We start from the raw sequence: 18,322 nt of genomic DNA, 5'->3' as shown, positions 1-18,322 counted from the left end.
CTTGTGCACTAGATCTAATTGATTTCCGCCCATCTTCGCAGATATACATTTGCTAATACACGAATTGTGCACTCCATTTATTTACACTCCCAGCTCTCCCTCTCGCGAGGGAAGCTCCACTTTGTCTTTCGAGGACTTGATGTTGTATCCCTACGCCATTCATCAACAGAGACTGAGAGGACTCGGCAAAAAGTGACCCTAAAGTTATCCCCAAAGCAGTTTAAACTGGAACACAGCCGTGGACCTAGAGAGAGTTGCATTCTAACTCTCACGTCAACACCCTCCACTCTTACCGCTGAGGGCAAGAAAATTGCTTGTGAGGTTAAAGCTGCAGTTGTCATCCGATTGATGTTTATAGATAAGCTGTTTTATTGGCAATAGGTGTATTGTGAGCAGAAGTGTTTGTAAGAGTGGTGTTTGCAGTATTACCAATTGAAATTTATTGGACATTAGTGTTTTGCACTTAATGACCAATTGTAAGATAAGCCTGTGTTGTGAAAGGTACTGTACATAGTCAGTGTCTTTATGTTGGCTGTGTAGTCCTTCCCATGCCGTGGTCATTGTTTGATGTTTGCGTAGAAATGAGAGATTGAGCACCGTAGCCACGAACCTGAGGGAGGCAGCTTCAACCTTGTTTTTTTATGGAAAATCTAATATGTGCATAGCTGTAGATAGAATGTGTGCGTTGACTCCTGATGATACGAGATCATAACTGGGCTTGTGGTAATCAAAGAGGTTTTAGTAAAGGGAAGATCGAAGAAAATTAAGAATTCTTTTAGCGATGATGAAGCCTAGCATGTTAGGTTGTTGCTCGAATTAAAAGACATAGAATTGGTGGAGTCATTTAGGAGTGCCATTGCCTCAACAGCACTTGAATTCAAAGAAGCTTGTCAGGTGGGATCTTTCAACTTGCGCAGCAAACAGATGCTATAGTGTGTTGTTTTTTTCGTCCGAATTTGAGGGCTCCACCCACCACGCTCGTTCAAATTCACACAAAACCGTCTAATGGTTTCGGGCAAATCAGAATCTTAGGCTCCTGGGTTTAGTTCATTGGACAATGTTAGGAATTTTATTCTTTATTCTCAATAATCAGTTCTTTTACTTCACCTGAAATGCATATCACACATTTGGGGACAGTTTTTCGTGGCTCTACGTCCCACATTCCTTGGGGATCGCATTTCCAAAACATATTGTGCATTAGAAACAGCTTCACATAGCCAGCATGCAGTCTGTACGACTGACGGGACCCCATGGGCATTCAGTGATGCAGGTGGGCAACATGATGATGGCCCCCCAGTCCCAGCAGGGCCCCATGCAGGGCCCTATGCAAGGCCCCATGCAGGGGCAGCTTCAGAACCAGCTACAGAGCCAGCTGCAGGGTCCCATGCCTGGGCAGCTGCAGGGGCAGCTGCAGGGACAACTGCAGGGACAATTGCAGGGGCAGCTGCAGGGGCAGCTTCAGGGGCAGCTACAGGGCCAGCTACAGGGCCAGCTGCAGGGCCAGCTACAGGGCCAGATGAGGCCCCAGCAGGGCCAGATGATGGGCAACTGCCTCTCCCTTCCCATGCAGAAGCTCAGGCCGCAGGGACCCGTCCCCAACGTGGCTGTGGTGAGTGGGCCCACCTGGAAGGGGGTCCAATAACCTGGGACAGGGGTAGCCGGGTCTCCTGAACAGAGCGCTGCGTGGCCCGTGAGGCGTAGTTATGGTGGTTGGGGGGCACGTCTTCGACTGGTCCGTTTGGCATCCCGTGACCGGCTGTGCTTTAAAAGCAGTCCTGTAGTGGCAAAAAATTATTTTGCAGCAGCCAACGGGTCACTCTGTCGGATGTTGCAATCCTGGTGGTTTTGCATAGAAGCTCGGGCAAGCGCAATGAGCGCAGGCGAGCATCAAACCGTTGGGGCGCCCCAAGCTGTGACTCCCGAAGTTTCCGTCGACCACGGCGTATGGCAGGACAGGCATCTGACTTGTCTGCTTTCACTGTCGCGCCGCTGCCAGGGTAGCATCAGAAAGACAACAGCACAACACAAGTGTAAGATGTAAATTGAGGAACTATAATTTAGCATGCACGCAACACGCCAGTGGGAGACATGCTCCAGGGACCCTTGCGCTTTGTGCCAATGAGCAGCCACATCTTACACTGCTCAGATTATAGTCCCTGAACGTACGACCTATCGCATCATTCGGAAGCGAAGGGCACCGATAGCATCATTATCTAAAGGTTGGATGCGTGCTGTGGCGGCAAGCGCATAAGTCCCAGTCAGGTCGCCGTTCTGGCTACGAATGTTTGCCGTGCCTTCCGACGCTAGTCTTCCATAAATCGTGAGAATGGAGCCTTTCAGGATGTGGCGCACACCCTCGCGATGTGTGCGAGGGAGCCTGGGAACCACGGGAACTAACGCTTCGTTTTACGGAGTCCAAACGGAGGCAGCGGTAGAGGTTGACGAGGTGTTTTAAAGAAGAATCAATGAATTGGTCTGTGCACTTTTGCAATTATATTTTTGCAAGTTGGCAGAACAGTAACACTTGCAAGAAAGTTTGGTTGATTCTGGACATTCTCAGAAAGATTGCAAGGGTAAACTAGGCACCTGGTGGGGACGACAAGAAAAGAGCACGTTGCAGCGGTTGGAGCTGGTCCCGTGAATGGACGTTTTGGGGGCTTTTTAAGTGCGTCGAAGCGTGAGAGCGTTCACCGCTCATCGTGCCATCTGGTCGGTGGCCTCCGCCCAGGTTGTTTTTAATTAGAGACGAGACTTTCAAGCTTGTTCAAAACTTAAGGACAAACTGGTGTTCTTTGTAACGTTTGTACGCAATGTTAAAACCAGTCGCGGTACCACGCATACATTGTCCAGCAAGCAAGTAAAAATGCTATTTTTTTTTTAATTCTCCCCTCATTCTCGAGCGAAAATGCCCAAGAGCACTCGTGGTTTTCATATTTCTTGTTGGCACTCGCTCAAAGACTGACAATTGCAAGGTCACTCGTTGGCATTTCTGCACCCTCTGGCGCAAGGCGGTCCTTGTCTGCGAGAAGCCGTCGTGTCAGACCCAACGAGACGCCCCTTGCAGGCTCCGCAGCAGCCGCCGCAGCAGTCGCAGCCCCAGCCACAGCCGGTCCCCGGGGTGGCACAGTTCCAGGGACAGGCGGCCACCGGCTCGGCAGTTACGGCGCAACTGGCCGTGCCCAACACCGTCAACGTGGCCCCCGTGGTGAGTGCGGTCTGCTGACGCCACCTGGGACGTGGAGGTAGGGAACAGCCCTCCCTACCTCCATGTGACGTCGTCATGCTCTTGTGACGCCAACTCGGGGCCTGACACGTCCTCGGACGTATTGGACACGAGGTTTAACCGAACGCTTGAATGTAGCATGCGTGTTCAATCCGTGTTTGTGTTTGGTCTTGCTGCAATGACGTCAAAATGTTAGTGCACGGGCTTTCATCTTTCCTGGTAGTGCTGGCGGCACTTTTTCGTGATGTCACGGCGCTCTCTTGTGATATCACGGCACTTTGTTTTGAAGTCCCAACATTTTTTTGGGATGTCGCCGGGTTTTGCTGCGTTTTTTTTTGTGACGTCACGCCACTTTTTTTTGTAATGTCGCGGGGCGAGGCAATGGTGTCGGGCTGAGTTCTGGAGGGGGGGTGCCAAACCGAAGTCGTCTTGGGGTAGACCTAACCGGCCTCGCAACCTCCAAATTGATGGGAGGCATCTGCCAAAAACCTGCCAAAGGTTGGAGATATGTTAGAGAATCTGGGTAAAACATTAAGGGAGCCAGGGAAGTTTAGGGGGCCTGTTACTTTTTTTGCTTGCGTTACCGGACTAGTTCATTAAAAAGAACCCATCCCATTGTTTTAGTGCATTTTTAGTCTCGGCAGTCGGGTCAGTGACAATGCATATGAAAGCTTGAAACATAAACCTTTTTGAGCATGTGGGAGCTCGCACTCTATGATGTCGCATCACTATTAATAACCTTAACTTCTGTTCTCTTTCCAAAACAATCAAAAAGGTTCAGTAAATGCCATAGGAACCTCGATACCTCTATATTGATGTATTAGAAATCCCAGAAATTTGATTGCACTTCATGGTTCCATAATTTCTAAGGAAAATATTGTTGTATAGTACGAGCGTCCAGTTCACAGCAACCCAGCTAGGTCACCACTTTGGTCTTTCTGTTTCACCTTGTACACATTTGGTGCACATTGGCATCTTAATTCAGCGAGGCAAAATGTGAGGATCAACAGGAAGTTCTGTTGTTAAAAGGAGGATCTTGGTAAAAATTGGTACACTATACAGGACATTGGTAAGTCCTGTATGGTGAAACAATTAAATATCACAATCATTACTCCGTAGTTTACAACATTTCTCGGCTTAGAACGTACTGGATAATCTGCGGAGTTTAGGAAAGACGATAGAAGGCTCGGTCAGTACTGTTCCCATATGTCTGCTGCACAACAAAACATTCTGGTACAGTATTTTTTATTTTCTCACATAATTATTTCCAGTTTGCATTCTTTGTCACCTGGTTTGGAGGGGCATAATTGGTGTGCAGGTGAAGGATTGCATTATACATTGAAGAAGAAATAACTCGGGAAAATAAGAATGTTACAAAGTGTAGTACAACTCTTGAGTATAATCAAATCGGTGAAACAAAACGAGTCTAAATGGTTGCCAAGATATCAGCTCCACGAACAAAAGAAAAAATCTGAACGGATTTACGTCATCGCGCAATTCACCATCGTCGCTGCGTCGTTTCTGCGTGTCCTCCCGAGCGCGATTCCAAGAACTTCCATGCCATTTTTGCTTCCACTTTCGATTCTGCTCCTGTGCCCGATCTATGACATGCCTCCGATCTACGACGATCCTCCTCAGTGCGCTGTAGCTGAAAGCCGCGTTCTTCCGACCCGCCACTCACCTTCCGAGGTCTAGCCATACGGCGTGGCGTGCAAGTTCATCAGCTTGGAGGTTCGTGCGCACGTGCCGTCACAACAGCCTGTCGAACGTTGCGCCTCCAGCATCCGCTAGTTGCTTTTCGACACATTCTCTAACTGCGTGTGCATGCTTGAGGCACCGTGAGCTTTTACGGAGGACGACGACTACGGAAATTCCCGGGAAGGTTCCCCTTAACAATTGTTGCCATAAAAATGCAGCTCTGAAAAATACTGTCTTTAAAATAATATTTTGCTACTTGAGCTGGTGTAAGTTATTATTTAGAGCGTGGGCAAATATAGTCTTATTCAAAAAGAAACTGCAGGTCGCGAAGCAAAGAGCCCTTAGTGTGAAATATGTCACTTTCTAAAAAAACATTTTTGTTCGCATCTTTGCATTGATCCGTGCGTCCCCTTATTAATGAACGTGAAGAGCTTTAATTTTTTTGTTTCTTTGTTTTTTCCGTCTGTTGCGTACCTTGCGGTGACTATCGTGCCGCTTCTACTGTTTGCAGTTTGTCATCTGACACTTGTGCCTTGCTGTTAACGAGTTCACGGTTTTTGTTCTGACATGGGATTCATGAGCCATAGTCTCGCGCACTCTTTCAGTAATTGCGCGGAATTTTCCGCAGACAATTGTATCGACGCTGCATGTGCGTCAGTGTGAGTGATTTGAACAGCGGCGAGTCTGTTGCAGGTTAAGAGCAGCAATAGAAGCTTCTGCTCGAAAGCCCTCGACTCTTTTCACTTTAGCAGTGCTACCGCTGGAGAGGAGGAAACCAGCGATCATAACGAGCCGAAGGCTTTGTGGGAGGGACTTGTCCTGCTTTTCTCAACCTATAACAGACTACAGTCGCAAAGCGCAAAACATTCGAGGCCGAAAGCATTTTACGACAGCCAAGAATGATGACGACGACGAGCCGACTCGAGCCCAGGCTCTACGGCACGTCGTCCAGTCGTTAAACATCGATTAGCAGAACGAGGTCCCGTTGTAGCGATGGAGGGGAGTGGTGTGTCCCAGGAGAGGCAGTGTTTGCTCCCGTTTACCCTGTGGGGCCTTACACAGGGGTCGAGCCAGGGTCCCGGAAGTAACCAGGCGGCCGTGCCCTCCCCAGTTGCGCCCATGTCCAACAGCGTGCCTAGGTGAGCCAGCAGCCTGTGACCAGTTTGAGTGGTTTATTTTTTTATTTACTGTTGGGGCCATTTGGCATTACGAAGACAAGCTCACTGTGACTGTTAGCCAGGGATTTAGACTTGCGGTGTCGGAGCATTTGCTCCACGTGGCCCCGGTCGGAGGCACGCTCGACCACGGAGCAGTTTGTTCTTTTGGTGAGAGAGCCTGCGCTGCAAGTGGTTATTAGAATGGAACACGGCGCTCAAGGCAGCTTCCTAGTCCCTTTCGTAATTTTCTGCCATTACGGTAAGAACTCTAAACTGTACTAACAAACTGTTTTACTTAGTCGGGCGAAGACATTTGTCTGATCCATGTGCCCGAACCGTTCTAAAAAATCACAAGTTGGCAGGCATGTAAACTGACCATATTCCTCGGGCCCCAAGGCGGGACGCATATTGGGGGGGGTAATAGTGTTGTGAAGCTTGGAAACTTTAAATTTTGGTAACAAATCACACCTTTTTAGTATTTTTTTTGTATTTTATATAGACCGTACACATTTCATTCCATACACATCTAATGCATTTGGTTGGAATATTTCTTTAGTATTAATGTATTTATTTTTGCAGATAACATACCCATAGTATCCGCATCTTCTCTGCCAAGTGAATCTTGTACATTGTTCAGGGAAAGCACCCTCCCACTGGTGCGATCGTTTCGTCTAGCCGCGTCTTTTATCTATTCGGAATTCGGAGGAGCCGAAGCGGGACAAAACACCGTCCCACAAGCACGCTTGGGGACTGCGGGACCACGGACGGAAAAGCGAGACCTGTCCCGCCTAAATGGGGATGTCTGGTCACTTTACAGGCACGCCCCGCTGGAAGTAAAACATGTTGGGCTTTAAGTAATATATCTTACTGAAGAAGTCCACCATCTTTGCACACATTTTGACAGTTTCCAGACAGTGAGGCATACTAGACGCGGACCTAGGTGCTTCCGGTGGGCCCATATTTCTGACAACACTTTATTACAAGCAAAGAAGCTGCAGAACATTGCTTGCAAGCTCTGCACCTAGTTGTAACTTAGCATGTACCTAGGTGTTGTACCTACCATGAAATACTAAGGGAGTGCCCTCCCTATTTTCACTGAAAACTGGGTTAATCTAGACATTGGCACCTGTCTGGTCAAATAGGGCGGTTAACATATAATTTGCAGAATTCCCAAATTTAGGAAATGTTAATAGTGGGCTCTTGAAGGAAGTAGGCGCTTCTGCGGTGTCTCACGGTGGTTCTTCTCTATCACTCTCCTTCTCACTCTTTCTTTTGAGACCAGTGATGTCAATGCTTACGATTTTCCATGTTCTACTCCCGCCTTTATTGCAATGTTCACAACTACAAAGTATTTTCGGTTCCCCATTGGTCAGCGTTGTCTGGCGGGAAAGTGGTTGCAAAGCCCAGCTGTCATCAAAATTTCACCAGATTTCACCAGACAATAAAATTATAAAAAAACAAAAAAACTAATAATCGTTGAGCATTTGTATCCAGAATATGCATTTCAGGTACGTATGCATATTTCTCAGTGTGCTTAACGGGACAAAGCAACCGTGAAACGAAACGGACCAGTTGAGCGTCAGTGTCGCCACGCTTGTTGCAATGTCACCTCGTGAGAAAAGAAAAACACGTTTTGCACATGGTTTGTGCACCTCATACACAGCATACACTAAATTATTTGCTAGATGTGATTGTCAGATGTTGTTTGTTCTCACTATTGTTTGCTTGCCATTCTGACTGTGTGGTACCGTTGGAAATGTTTAAGAAGGTGGGGGGTAGCAGATATCTAAAGCGACACATTTTTTTTTTTATATTTTAGCGTGAATTGTTGATTTTATAAAAAGTTTGCAACTGATCAGAGGGTGATATGAATCACCGAAACCAAACTCGTGATCAAGCTTCCCGGTCCGTAATGGGTGACACTCGCGATTTATAGCCGAGGGGTTAGAGAAATGTCTTTTGGGGAAATTCCGGAAATATTGTCTTTGGTGAGGGTAGATTTCTTGGGGAAATAAGAATTTGCTCATGTTTCGAGAGTGCCGAGGTAATGTATTGCGGCACACGCAGGCATTGCGGCGCACTCAGTGTCGTCTCTCACTTGCCCCGCAGCCAGATGGTACCATCCCCGGCTGGTGGCTACGCGCCCAGTCCGTCGTCGTCCCAGGTGGTGCCCTCGCCGGCGGGCAGCTTCCTGGGACGGACCCCGGGCACCATGGGTGCCCCCTCTCCAGGGAGTACCCTGAGCACCCCAGGTGAGCCAGCTCCCCCTTGTACAGACAGACGGGCCTTTCATGACATGTGCAAACGGGCCTTTCGTGATGCATGCACGGACGGGCCTTTTGTCACTCATGTGGAAGGGCCTTTCGTGATCTGTGCACTGAGGGGGTAGTGGCTTTGACGCTAAATTTTGCTCCAAAGATTCCTTCTTGAGCGAGTACTATGGTCGCCGACAGAACAAGAACGACAGGGCGTGTCTTTTGAAGGCCCGGCCTGCGGCACGTGCCCCGTGCCTTTCGGCGTGCTCTGGCAGTGTGCACGCGCGCTCAAATTTCACGATTAGATAAGATTAGAGTTTGTGCCGAATGCCGACGTGGCCTTCATGCAACGGTCTTTTCTTATGGGGGTGCAAAGCCAGAAACAGTTAGTAGCCAAACGTTTAACGCATTCTGCGTTAAAAAAAGAGCGACATGCGCTTGTTCTCGTTTCAGTAGCCTTTTTGGGTGTCTCGCTTTTGCCAGAAGCAGAGGCTGCCTGCACTCTACCGAGGGCGCGACGGCCGCCCCAGTCGAGCCGCTTTTCAAAAAAGCCTCGTTTGCGCAGGCAATGTGGGCGGAGCCACGCCCAGCCCGGCTGCCCGGAGCCAGTCGGACGACCAGGCCTACCTGGAGAAGTTGAAGCAGCTCTCCAAGTACATTGACCCCCTGCGTCGCATGATCGCCCGCATCGACAAGGACGAAAGTATGTTCTCTTCCTTTCTCGATAGTGGGTTGCGGCTGCTAAAAACACAAAAATCTTTGTTGAGAATTTTTTTAAATAGTTTATTTTCAAATTTTTATTTGAAAATGAACTGTGAAATGTCCTCAATGTTTTTTCTTTTTGTTACGAAGCATTTTTTCAGCTGGTGCCGTGAGGTGAAGGCAATCAGTGAAGCACTGTAAAATACTGAGCAAGCACCCACTCAAAATTAAAAGATATTAATGGAAAACTGGTGGAGGGGCACTTGCAAGGTCCAAGATGGAAATTGCAGAAGGAGCACACAGTTAAGTGGGCCTTGTTTCATCTGACCAATGAACTCAGAATGGCCGTCGTTTGCCCACAAAGCTGAACATGCTAGAGCGTAAAACGCAACCTCGGCGTTCTTTTTGCCGACAAAAAAGTGCCCTACAACGCTCGACGCAGTTTTCGCGTCATCGGCACTCGGCACAGAAACCAACGCGACCTAACCGCTTCACAATTTCACCGTCCAAAAAGGGACCACAGGCCGTGGCATGTTCGTTGACATCGGTATATCTAATAGACGAAGCGTGTTCAAGGGCTGGGCAATTCCTCAACCCCAATTTTGTTGGCCGTGCACGTCGCGCAGTTATGCTGTTTATTGCATCTCCAACTTCCCACTTGCAGCCATAACTAACACGCATGTGCCGCCATGCTTGGTTTGGCTTGGCTTTACCTGGCCGCTTGGCAGCTTAAGGGGGGACACTACCTTGAATTGCACCTTTTTTTCCAAAAAACGCATATTCAGAACTGCTGAGTTTTGGCATGTATGGATAACAAGGAACACTCTCACAAAGTCTTGTCAATGTGCACTGACAAACAATGTCAAAAATAATTATTCTTTATATGTTGGTGAGGTGTGCTGCACTGCGTAGCACTCGTCCTCCACAAGTGAAAATAGCTAAAAGCAATGTCAGTATGTCACAAGAAGTTTGAGCAAGACATCACCTACAGCTGGAAAGAATTTCTGACATTTAAGATGCAAAAATAAATTTTTAAAACGTCATCTTGAAACTTCAAACGCGTTTATCTCAGCTTCACTTTTTAGTGTCGAATATCAGTTCAGGGAAGCTATCATTTCATAATCAAATTATTCGTGCCGATATATTTCGGTTTTTCTATATTGAAATTTTCTGGAGAACACGACTGTGAACTTACTTTCTGCATTTTTATGCTCTTTTGTTATGAAAAGTTATATTTCTTTTAATCAAATGTACAGCAAAACAAAAACTTTTTTATATTTTTATTGTGAATAAATTTTATAATTTTTGAAATTTCTTTTCATAGTCGTATGAAGCAAGTATTCTGCTGTATGTTCCAGCAAAAAAACTGGCCATTTTCATTACCCTTTCTAAACGATAGTTTTCCTCAGCAGATACACTTTTTTATTATGAACTTTCATGTAACTCATTGTATGATAAATTTATAGGGTTGAAAATTTCCACAGTATCCTTGTCCAGCGCTATGAGTACACCGTGCAAATTTCATGCAAATAAGACAAACGGTTCAAAAGTTAGCCTTCCGGAGTAGTGTCTCTCCTTAATCGACTTGACGGCTGCACTGGAAAAGAAAAAAAAAGAAATTAATACTGACAATCGCTGGGGTGCGTTCATTATGCGAGTAAATGCGGTTTGTTGAGAAGAATTGAAAAGTGATTGGCTATGCACCATCTAGTTTTTGTCACTAAAGCCGCGCGCTATGCATTGGCTATGCCCATGCTGTCCGCCGCTCGCGAGGATAATGGCCGCTCACGGCGACTGGTTGCTTGATGAGTCTTTGCATATTTTTTAACTTTGCTAAAATAGGGGTGGGCACTCGATACATCCTTCGACGATTTTTGAAATGTATCAAAAGTAGGGGGCGGTCGCTTATTGCGACATGGCTGCATGCTCGGTAGTTTATGGTGATCTAAGTTATATCAGGAAGAATTTTTTTATACAAATCTCGGGGGAACCGAGAGATAAAGCACAGTAATTTTAAAATCATATTGTCCAAAATGGGATCCAAAAAGTCATTAAATATGCATACCTACTGAATGAGAAACTGGTTTTGATTTTGGAGGTGGTGCATTATCACGTGACTATCGTGGCCGTGCAGCGGGTTGTTCGTAGCTCGTTGGAATGTGATTTAATCAACAGGGGGTTTCCCTGTAGATTGGAACCCTCTGTATAGAACAGGTTGTTAACGCTGTGCTGTGGCTCAGTGGTAGCGCCTCCGCTTCGCACGCAGCAAGCCCAGATTAGATTTTTTTTCATTTTTCAAAGATTTGACAACATTGACGACGGACGCCCTACAACGCCAACTACAACATCAACAACGACAACTATAATTACCACAACTGCAACATCAGCAGCTACAACATCAACAACGGACGTCATTTCCAGTGGTGGGAAGAGCCCACAGGAGTTATCGCTCTAAAAACCTCGAGCAAATATTCAAAATTATAAAAAAATCTTGGCCGATCCCAGAGGGGGTAATACCGGCGACATTAGACTGTCTCCGGGACTGAAGTGAGTTTTTTACCCATACTCCGCGTCACCAGTTGCGTGCAGTACAGGCAAAGGCAATGCCAGACGAGGGGAGAAAGGGCAAGCACTAGGAAGATGGGGAGGAGGAGGAGAGAAACCTCTTTTTACCTCTAGCGTTCCTAGTGCCCTCCCTTTCTCCCCTCGACCTCTATTGCCATTCTCTCTCGCCCGCCTTTCTAGTGCTCGCCTTTTCTCTCTTCTCCTGGCGTTGCCTTTGCCTGCACTGCACACAATAGAGACACGGAGCATAGAGCCATGCTCTCGCTGAGTATGTATGCATTTTAATGCAAAAGCATGAACTGGTCCCATGGAGCAAAGCCGGCGTTGTCTGTAGCAGCGAAAAACGGCACCTAAATTCCTATTGGCCAAAAGCACAGCAACGCAGACGTTTCGTCACGGAAGCCGGCAGGAGGGCGCTTTAGGTCAAAGCGGATGCGCCTTAGAAATAAAACAAAGAAAAGCACAGCAATGCTGATGCATCATCACGGAAGCCGTGGAGCCGGCGTGGGTGCTTGTGCAGTGGGGAAGTGTGATGTCACTGCCGGAGTGCCGTGTGAAAAACAGACATGACTCGCTGCTTGTAGGAATGTGCTGCTTGTAGGTATGCAAAAGCATTTCTACATGTAAGCAGTTTTAGGTGTCTTCGTTTTTTTTACAGCAGAGCTGTTAAGGGCTAGTTTCCCCAGGATCGTGTCCCCCGCAAGCAAATGTCGACACAGAACTATGGACAGCTACCGCCATCTATAAGCGACGGCGGCAACCAGACAATCGGCTTGCCGGCCTTGCTCATAGATGGCGACAACCTTCGTCGTCCTTCTAGGACGACGCCTAGAGAAATTCAGCCTTTCCACTCTGGTTTTCACCAGAGTGGAAAGGCTGAATTTCTCTAGGCGTCGTCCCTGAGGTCACCCTAAACGTCGTCCTTGAGGTTGTCCTTGGGGTTGTCCTTGAAGTTGTCCTTGAAGTCGTCCTAGACGTCGTCCTTGAGGTCGTCCCTGATGTCGTCCGAGAGGTCGTCCTCGAGGTCGTCCCAGAAGTCGTTTTTAAGGTCGTCCTAGGCGTCGTCCTTGAGGTCGTCTAGACGTCGTCCCTGGGGTCTTCCTCTAGGCGTCGTCCTTGAAGTCATCTTAGAAGTCGTCCTTGAGGTCATCCTAGACATCGTCTTTGAGGTCGTCCTAGACGTCATCCTAGACGTTGGCCTTAGGCGTCTTCCTTGAGGTCGTCCAAGAAGTCGTCCTTGAGGTCGTCTGACATTATTACAGCTTCACTGGTCTTCCTCCTTCACCAGAGTGGAAAGGCTGAAAGTTTTCATGACCATTCTGGAGCCCGTTCTGGATAATGCAATTTTATGATACTATGAATATTTTCTGCTTACCCGAGAGATTCATATCGTCGAGATTCGGGATTTCACCTCATCATACAAATATATAGTGCCTGAAAATTAACCAGGACAGGGCTACTAAGCATGAAAAGGCTGTCAGGAAATTCTTTCTTTATCTTATTTCTAAATGCTTCCAGTTGCATATGGAAATGAAGCGAAGAGCAGGGGGCTAAAGTTACTGTGGAGGCGACTGACAGGTGCACGCCTTGCTTTGCAGATCGCAAGAAGGAGCTGAGCAAGATGAACAACCTGCTGGACATCCTGTCTGACCCCAACAGAAGGTGCACCTCTCCTTCCTCTTAGACTGTCCCCTCTTTTTTGTGCACGTTCTGATTGCTTTTGCTGCCAGCAGCAAAACTCGGGGCACCACAAATTGTAGACGAGGTCCAACGTCCTCTGCGAGAGCACAGCCAGAGAGTGGAAGGTATTTTTTCTTTCTTGTGGATTTTGTTTTGGATCCTTCCTCACCCAGTTTTCTTTCTGTTTGTGAAACGACAACAGATCAACGTGAGTAGAGAAAAAACTCTCGTGGCTCTCTCTGTCGAGTTGGCCCTCGACGCCAGTGGGTTTAAATGCGGTCCAGTTTGATGCTTTGGTGGCTTTCTGCGTCGCATTTCTTGGTGCATGTAGCTCAGAAGTGAGCAGTTGACTGCTCTCGGGCAAGCTAATACAAGTGTAATCTCGATGAGCTCATTTCCTCAAGGTTCATTGGTGCACTTTGCCCCAAGAGACGGCGAGTAATTGGTCTTTGTGAGTGCTTACAACTTGTAAGCACCCACAAAGACAGATTACTTGCCATCTCTTATGAGCTACGAGAGCTTGCTTCAAGTGCTGTCATGCTTGGCTTAGTTTGCTGCTTCTATAGACCTTTTCCGTTTACTCTCGCCCCAAACCGCCAAGTAGGCATATCCGCTATGCGCGACGAAAAAATACCAATACATTTCAACCTGCAAATAGTAAAACAAAATAGAGGGGACACAAAGCGAGAATGGGTGACGTTTACGCTTTTCTCCTAAATGCATTCTATTGGCGTGGCGACGGCAAAACAATGTTTTCGCCCATACTGGAAGTGACGACAATTCAAGATGGTGGCGCCCTTGCGAAGAAGGTCTATAGAGTGCATGGATCTAACCTCTTTTTTTAAAATTTGTATTCTAGAATATAGGCTTACTGTAAAGTTCTGAAAGAGTGCCCACCCAAAATGAAGAAATAAATGTAGTAAAAAACAGTGGGTGGGCGATATTTGGGGATGCGGCAGCAAAATTTAATAAAAAATTGGTGATAAGCTTGGCGTAGCGAGGAATATTTTTTCAGGGGGTTAAGGCACCTACCGTAGAATACCATGCATCTGCCCATTCCACATTAAGTGCCCACACCCAAATCTGTAAGATCTGAGGAAATACGTGCAGTACATTTGTATGTATATAAAATTGATAACCGGACAAGAGCCCATCCCCTACTTTTTTGCGATTATCTCTAAATTTTGAGTGGGTGCTTTCCCAGTATATTACGGTAGGATGTCCCTGCATGGTGTATATACAGGGTCAGCTGGACTTCGAGGAGGGGGGGGGGGGGAAGGCTGGGGCTGGGGACTGATGCTTCCTAAGCCTCCCCTCTGGCTACATCACTGCAAACTACCTATGTGAAACTCGGAAACAGATATCACAGATTGCAAATTCGCATTCCTCGGTGCTATAAGCATGCAAGACTTCGCTACTAACTCTCCTGCCATGGGAACGAATAGCACAGAATAGGGAAGCAGCACATTCATACTTCACAGTGCGATAAACACGTGAGATCCCGCTACAAGCTCAATTGTCACGGGAACCGATATCGTGCGTGCAGATCACAGACAATAGCACGCAAACTCGCTACAAACTTGCATGTCACGGGAACGAATACCGCAGATTGCGGACGCAGCAGATTTGCATGCCACGATGCGATAAAGATGAGGGAACCCGCGGCGAACATGCTTGTCACACATACCGATACCGCAGTTCGCGCGGTTGATGTGATTTCCGTGGGACATCGCGTGATCGATATCTGGTGGGAATCGGGGTGGGCGGTCTTTCGGAATTTCTGTGATAGATATTCAACCCCAAAAACGAATGGGCGATTTCTCGGGGGCAAGTGTTCGAACGGGACTTTACGGAACATTGGAAGTGTGGTTGCATCTGCTTAAAAACCTTCCTTTTTTTCTCTTGTTTTGCACAAACAAAGTTTTAAGCACCCCAATTAGATATGCATGCTACCAACCGTTGCGTGGAAGTGCGTGAAATGGGAGGGAATTTGATCATTTTTGAATGGACACCATGCAGGAAATGTGTTCCTGCACAAGGGTGAGTAATATTGTTTGGCAATCCTCGCAGAAATTTCCTCCGCAGTTCGTAAAGGCACTTGCGTATTTTCCCTACTCATTTGCATACTTTAATCCCAAAGAGTCTGGAGCCGGAGGAATGTGATGAAAAGGTTAGCACCTAGGCAACAACCGCCCGAATGGGCCTCTTTCGAAAGTCTGCCTTTGTTTGTAAACTCTGGAAATGCCACGCAACGGCTGACATGAAGGACACCGTCAAAGTTACAACCCTAGGAAGGACGTGCATTCCGCGTCATCTTCGTTCAACGTAGCTCTAGATTTTTAATTTTAGCGGTGTCCGTTGTTGCATTGTTGTCTTTCGGACAGTCGGAAGGGTTTCGTTCTAAGGGCAACTGCAGCACGCCTGACTCGACGCCTCGGTTTCCTTCGTGTCCTGCAATCCAAACGTTGCTCTCGTCTGCCTCCAGGTGCTCCATGGAGACGCTGCTCAAGTGCGAGCAGGTGCTGGAGCGGATGGAACTCAAGGAGAAGATTGTGAGTGGGGGAGGGACCACCTCATCTGGTATGCGTCTGCGGCTCGTGCGTTCGGCGTACTAGGCCGCCCATGCGTCTAAAGCGTTCCGGAAGTAGCAATAAAATATCTCTTGGGAGCGTGTCGGGCCGTCGGACGTCACGATCTCGGCGCTTGGTTATATGAGTTTGGCAAAAACGGCAAGCAAATTCATGTTGCCGTCGTTCCGGCGTTCGAGTGGGTCTTTCGTTAATTTACGGGAGCACCAAAGAGCGTGTGCAAAAACTTGTCGCACGTAACTGCATCTGTGGCGGTAACTTTTCTGAAGCAAAAACTCGAAACAAATTGCGGTTTGCACGTTCATATGTCAACACTTTTTGTAGCGTGAGCTATACTGGCTGAGGTTGAGCAGTTTCGCGTGGCTCGCATAATGAGCCGTGTTCCATGCTGCGCATGCGCGAGGAGCAGTGACGTCACACGGTGCACAGCTGGCACGCCAGAGCCGCCACCGCCGCGCGCTCCGCCGCCGCCGCGCTTGCCTCGCCGGTTTGCGCATTCCAGAGGAGTGACATCATAGCCGCGGCAGACGCACTCGTGCTGCCGCGTGCCCAGCTGTGCGCCTCCGTTGCGCAGTAGCCAAGTCTGACGCTGCACTGGAGCCACTTGATAGCGCCTCTCGTTTTGTGCGCATAAGCTCACGCTACGTATATGCTGGCATAGCCGAGCTAAGCCATCACAGTTTTTTTTTTTTCTTGTTATTGACTTTGAATTTTCTATACGGATGAGGCAAGTGCGTGCAGCGCGTGTACCTGCGCTCTCGGCGTCCTTCTCGACGCTCGGGTAATTTGGTGGAAGGTTTACTCACGGCCGCCGAAGCTTCCACGAGCCGTCATGTCGAGGAGCGACCTGCGACAAAACACGAGTCTGCCTCAAGCGCCTTCGGCGTCGCGCCACCGCAGAAATTGTGGCTGTCAACGATGCAAGACAAGCACGACGTTGCGAGGCAGAGATTGAGGGACCTTGTACGAGGACGCGTCAAACGCACTGGCCGGAGACACATTGCATGCGGCGTAGGGGTAAGCATGCACGGGGCCCCGAGGGTCACTCGTGGCGGGACGCTTGCAGGCAGAGGGCTTCGGGGCGGCGGCCCCCGCTCCGCGTGCCCCCGAGCAGAGCCTGTGCCAGCCGCTGCTTGACGCGGTGGCGAGCCACCTCAAGTCGCCCATGTTCAACCACACCCTGCACCGGGTGTTTGGGCCCGCCATCACCACCCTGCTGGGGCCCTCGCCCAGGGGGTGAGTTCTGACCCTCCCGTATTCTCTAGAAACCCTGGGGAGGGTGGGGGGCAGGGACGCAAGTGGAATGCGGCCAGTCGTAAGCGCCGACGGTGGTGGTCTCGAGAGAAAGAACGAGAAAGAGTTTGGGAGAAAATGGGAGAAGGGAAGGCGGACAACGCGTTAGGCGCATTAAATTTTCCGCGATGCATAAAATTCAATGCTTACCAACCTTTTCTTTTTTTATCGTGGAATGCATGCCACTTGTGTTTTTTTCCGCAAAATAATGAAAAACTAGAACAGCTTTGAGAGCCATATTTTTCTGCTTCTTTGTATTTATTAAATCCTTGTTAGCAAACTGGGCCCAGTGGGACCACAGATGTCCGACCCTATGCCCGCTGTTCCGAGGCTGCCCGGTAGGAGGGGATTGTGGAAATTTTTTTTTTCCTAGATTTATTACACAAACTGTGGAAGGCCTCTCGTGCTTGGAGGCTTCAAAAATGTGCTCCCTACACTCTCGAAAAATGATAGATTGTTTTGTGTGGATCTACAGCTTTAGGGCATTGAGACGCCGCAGAGTTAATTTCTTCCTACAGCCATGCATATTTGCTTAGAGGAGAGTGACAGAGACACCAGCATAGTGCAGTGTGGTGTCGGAGGCGGTGGGAATTTTTCGGGTTGTTTTGGTGACTGCAGCTCTGTGTTCAAGGCTTCTTCGTGTTCTTGGTGTTTTGGTAGTTGCATGAATTTCATCTCAAAAACAGTTAGCACAAAAGATAAAAACAAGTGAAAGCCTAGGCAGGACAAATACACAAATTAGTTGTTTGTTGCCGTGGTATGGCGACTTTGTTACCCGCTGCAGATGAGAAATTTTGCCAGTGTAGTACGATTGTTAGCCTGGGGTTTTTAACGTGCACCACGCAGTAGTGATACACGACCGCATGCTGGTACGATGCTCATCGAGATAGAAACGGATAGGGGCAAGTTTGAACCCAGGACCTCTGGGTTGTGCAGCATGAGCTTTCGCTCTAGATGCTTCTGGCTACGGTGTGCTATGGAGAGGACAAACACTGCTTTTAACTGGCATTTTAATAAGAAAAAGAAAAAAGGAAAGTTAAATTTTTTATCTTTATTGTTTTTTTAATAATTATAATTTTGAACAACCTTTTTATGAAGACTCTAGCTACATTTGCATGATACTTTCTTTAATATTTTTCGTTTTTTTTTCTTCTTTTCAAC

At 47.9% G+C, this 18,322-nt stretch overlaps 1 protein-coding gene across 2 annotated transcripts in view; it reads left to right on the top strand.

Annotated features, from left to right (window-relative positions):
• Positions 1-18,322, top strand: part of LOC8036002 (mediator of RNA polymerase II transcription subunit 15) — a 99,975-nt gene that overhangs the window by 73,932 nt on the left and 7,721 nt on the right. For both annotated transcript variants that reach the window (XM_042290991.1, XM_042290990.1), the window contains exons 5-12: positions 1,263-1,609; positions 3,065-3,205; positions 5,984-6,060; positions 8,188-8,330; positions 8,899-9,036; positions 13,199-13,262; positions 15,766-15,832; positions 16,935-17,104. In XM_042290991.1, coding sequence (XP_042146925.1) covers positions 1,263-1,609; positions 3,065-3,205; positions 5,984-6,060; positions 8,188-8,330; positions 8,899-9,036; positions 13,199-13,262; positions 15,766-15,832; positions 16,935-17,104 — 1,147 coding nt within the window. The remainder of the gene's footprint in view (positions 1-1,262; positions 1,610-3,064; positions 3,206-5,983; positions 6,061-8,187; positions 8,331-8,898; positions 9,037-13,198; positions 13,263-15,765; positions 15,833-16,934; positions 17,105-18,322) is intronic.

Source organism: Ixodes scapularis, unplaced genomic scaffold (assembly GCF_016920785.2).
Source record: "Ixodes scapularis isolate PalLabHiFi unplaced genomic scaffold, ASM1692078v2 PGA_scaffold1__304_contigs__length_218370807, whole genome shotgun sequence".
NCBI lineage: Eukaryota > Metazoa > Arthropoda > Arachnida > Ixodida > Ixodidae > Ixodes > Ixodes scapularis.
The sequence above is the reverse complement of the archived record's forward strand: the minus strand, read 5'-3'. Positions and strand labels throughout refer to the sequence as shown.